The 4,645-nt window shown below is 38.2% G+C and overlaps 1 protein-coding gene across 1 annotated transcript; it reads left to right on the top strand.

Annotated features, from left to right (window-relative positions):
* On the top strand, nt 1,668–4,342 carry LOC109821710. Its single transcript, XM_020387872.1, has 2 exons — nt 1,668–2,302; nt 2,527–4,342. The coding sequence occupies exons 1-2, from the start codon at nt 1,668–1,670 to the stop codon at nt 3,161–3,163; spliced, it is 1,272 nt and encodes a 423-aa protein (XP_020243461.1). The 3' UTR covers nt 3,164–4,342.

Here is a 4,645-nt window from a genome sequence, read left to right as displayed (position 1 = left end):
GGTTCACGAGGAAAAGACTAGTGATGTCACAGAAAACACTAATGTCACATACCAAACACTAAGATGTCACTAGGATTAACACTAAGTCATCATCAACACTATAATGTATACGATACATGTATACTGGTGAACGTCATCCATCAACACTAAATTCACATGAAAAGACACTAAGGGGTCCCAAAAAAGAAACAAAACACTAAGATGGTCACATGAAAATACTATGCTCACATGAAAACCACTAAAGTCCACATACAAACACTAAACTGCACATTAGAAAACATCTGAAATGTCACAATACAAAACACTAAATGTCACATACAACACTAAATGCACATACAAACAGTGGGGCTGAATGGTCACATAAACACAATACAATGTCAACACAACAAATACGTAAATAGCTCATCATACAAACATGCTGAAGTGGTCGACCAGGGAAAACACAGTAATATGTCACAAGAATAACATTTAATCATCACAGGAACAATAATCATAAATATCACGAGATAACACATTAATACTTACTTGTCACTTCAATAGTCAAGCAAATGGGTTGGAAGCCACTTGTTTCTCATCAAGCCACACACATCTGAGAATGTCCCTCAACGGTGAAATCTAATTTGGTAAAGCCCTTCGTTGATTCGGTTCCCGGTAGCCATGACCATCAAAGGTCTTGGTGACAGAGACAATGGCATATATCAAACCCGTCTCTAATAATTTTTCTTTTTTCCGATTTCAATTGTTTCCTCTTCAACTTTTTTCCCTTCATTCCAGAGTAGGTTCATGCAACAGATGTAACTCGTTACCCGAATGCGTGTGAAACAGCAAGTGGCCTTTACCCCCTCATCCTTCACGGCCCACTTGTCGTCGTCGTCTCCCACCGCACAACGACCACCTTTCTTCCCTTTTTCACTTCCCTTCTTTGCAATTCAGTTGGTAAGAGATTCATAAGAACTTGGGCTTCTTTGTTGTTCTTTGCGGCTCATTTGCCCGTTTTTTTTAGCCACGTAACATAATACTTTTAAGAGATATTCATCGGCCGCGCCTCGGACGCCTCTCACCTTCCCTTCGTTCTGTTTTGGGAATCATCCTCAGCAACTATACTCACATAGTGTATAAAGATCACCGGTGAATAAAATATATATCACAGGAATATTCAAATATATCACAAATAATAACACAAACATCACAATGTTACTGTATAACGTTACCATTATTCAGATAAAATGTCTACAAAGGACAAATGAAATGCACATTTGTAGACAATTGTCAGCATACAAACGGGGAACTATCACAAATAAAGCAGTAAACATGTCACAGGTGCATATAAGCAAATATCACAAAGAAACGTTACCTCCTAGTTCACTGCACCTAATGGCACTGGTTTGATCACCTTCTTTGACCTCCCTCAATCTCCCTTCACTTCATCTGTCTTATATGTGACATTTAGACCTTATATGTGACATTTAGACCTTATATGTGACTTATGGACCTTATATGTGACTTATGGACCTTATTTGTGACATTTAGACATTATTTGTGATATTTAGACCTTACATGTGATATTTGTACCTTATGTGTGACATTTGAGTATTACATGTGATATTTAGATATTGTTCATCATTTAACAAGTTATTTGTGATTTAACCAACATTTTTAGGTACCAAATGAAGGTGATGGAAACAAACCCAGGAAGTGTCTTCACCATTGAACAAGAAGACACGAGATTCAAACGTTTATTTGTGTCGTATGGTGCATGCATACAGGGGTTTCTCAAGGGATGTAGGCCATTGCTCTTTCTAGATGGGACTTTTCTGAAGGATCGCTACAAAGGGATCCTATTAGGTGCGACTGCTTATGATGGTAATCAAGGCATATTTCCACTCGCATTTTGCGTTTGTGACCAAGAAAATGAAGCAAATTGGAGTTGGTTTATTCAAGGATTGCGGTATATTTTGTACAATCGAACAGAACCGTACAATCCACCCCATCCTCTAGTGATTTTGTCAGATGCCGACAAAGGAATTAAACAATCTTTGAAAGATATATTTCCAGATGCGTACCACTCTAGATGTGTACTTCATCTCGTTGAGAATTATAAATTAAAGCTTAGAGAGATGGGTTTTGCCTCAAGTGCGGCTCAACGTATTTCAAAATTATTGGAGTTTGCTGCATACAAGTACACGGAAAGAGAATTTAAAGCTGTTTTACATCAGATTAGGATGACAGATCAAAGAGCTTACCAAGTAGCTCTAAGTTATGGACCAAGTAATTGGGCGAATTCCGTATTTCCTGGTATAAGGTATGTCAAATATCATTGCCTTTACTTGTGACATTATGCTTTTATATGAATTTGAGCTTTTAAAAGTCATTTGTGACCTTTACATGTCTCGTGTGGCAGTACGCCATTAACTGTGACACTTAGCCCTGCGCTGTGATCGTTAGCATTCTCCTGCGACATTTGATATTTATATGTGACGGATACGCTGTAATTTTCATTTTTTGAAATTATTGTTTGATTCACAGATATGGTCATATCACTTCCAACGTTGCTGAATCTTTCAACAGTTGGATTCGTGTGGCGAGAACACTTCCCATTTGTGATATGATGGATCACATTCGTGTACAAATTATGGAAAGAATGAATACTCGCCGCGTGATGGCAACAAATTGGAATAGCTATCTATGTCCAGAAGCGGAAAAAATCCTCCAAGAAAATGTCACCAAGGGAAGCACTCTTGAAGTATCGCATTCTACAGCTGAAATCTTTGAGGTATCATCACAAAAATCAGTACAAGTTGATTTGGATCACAAAACATGCACGTGTCGTGCATGGGATATATTGAGAATACCATGTAAACATGCGTGTGCTGCTATCAACTTTATGCATAGAGATGTGTACCAGTTTTGCGATTGGTTCATGACGACTGAAGCTTTTAAGAAAAGTTACGAACCAATTCTCTTTCCTGTTCCAAATTATGATAAGCCAGATGTAACGGATGAAACAGTTAGCATTCTTCCCCCAAAGACGACAAAGAGACGTGGAAGGAACAAGAATAGACGTATCAACAACAGATCTGAGAATAGACGTGCAATTAGATGCTCAAGATGTCACGCTGAAGGACATAACCGAGCCACATGCACTGAACCTATCCAAGATTAACGTTTCCTGGCAGATTGCGGACTCTTTTGTGATTATTTTCTGTTACATGTTACTTTTGCCGTTTTGTTGTGACATTTTGTACTTATATGTGACGTATTACATGTAAATGAAATTTATTACATTTTGGGCAACATTAACTACTTATATGTGACATATCACCTGTTCGTGTGACGTATTACCTGTTTAGACATATAGATAATTGCGCTATTTTGTTGCGACATTTACTAATTTTGCCTTTATGATATTCTGTGTGACATAACATCCCGTCCCTCGAGGACCCAACAACATCCTGATGGAAAAATATCAAACTGAGCAACATAACAGCACTACTTATATGTGACATAACATTCTATGTGACATTAACATCCTGATGAAAAAATACGCATGTAGAAGACAAAAAAAACTCTATAACCGAGCATCATAACAGCACCAAAATCTCACACAGAATATCAAACTGTGACATAAAAAGAGCAGAAGTCACACAGCATTCTAAAATGTCACACAGCAGACCCAAAAGTCACACACAGCACCAAGATCATGTTCATCTTTAATATGGTAAAGAAAAGATCACCAGGTCATATCCATCTATGTTAGTAAACTGGTTATCATTTACAAACAGCAGTTAAACAGCAGTTAAACGACCAACATCCATCACAGGACATCCAACAAATGAAACAATTACATCTAGAGTCTAATACTTCCACTCAATCATAGGTGCATCACTACCCCCGAAGTACAATAGATATTCTGGATCATCACTGTCTAATTTCAACCGTAGCTTTTTCCATTCACGCCCTTCACATATAATTTGAGCAGCAAGTCTAGCCCGTAGCATATGCGACTCCCTGTGCAAGACTTCAATGTCCATCACCTCCCTTCCCTCGAGGATCGCCTTAATGAAAAAATACGCATGTATGCCACAATCATATCTGTAAAAATATAACATAACACTTAATAGCAGGATATGTAACGGGTAACGAGAATAAATGGAAGTTACCTAATATGTCACATACAATATCAAAATGTCACATAATAGCAGCATAAGTCACACTGCATACTAAACTGTCACATAACATGCCCAAAAGTCACTTGTAGTCCGCAAATATCACATCAATATTTGCACCGACAATGTCACTAAGCCATACAACAAGCCATGCAACAATCTCATGGTTAAGTATAAGAAACTTACGAGCCTTTTTGCGTTCGACAAGGGACTGCTTCATATTGGAATGCTCTGAATGTCGACGCCTGATCGAAACCACTCACCATCCTATCTAAAAAAAGTTGGATGGTCAACATGTCTCTAGCCCATGCCTCGTGGTCAGCGGAGCTGTAATGTCTGCATTTTTTTTGCCCCAAGTTGACCTCAAGGACATGCCAATGGTCAGCGTGACATATTGGAATTATCAACACATCCTTCCCTTCATCTATATGCTTCTTTATGTAATTTTTATAGACATTGCGCTCATCCAAATTTGAAGC

The sequence above is a fragment of the Asparagus officinalis genome, chromosome 8, assembly GCF_001876935.1.
Source record: "Asparagus officinalis chromosome 8, Aspof.V1, whole genome shotgun sequence".
Lineage (NCBI taxonomy): Eukaryota > Viridiplantae > Streptophyta > Magnoliopsida > Asparagales > Asparagaceae > Asparagus > Asparagus officinalis.
Note: the sequence above shows the minus strand (reverse complement) of the source record. Positions and strands in the feature narration are given on the sequence as shown.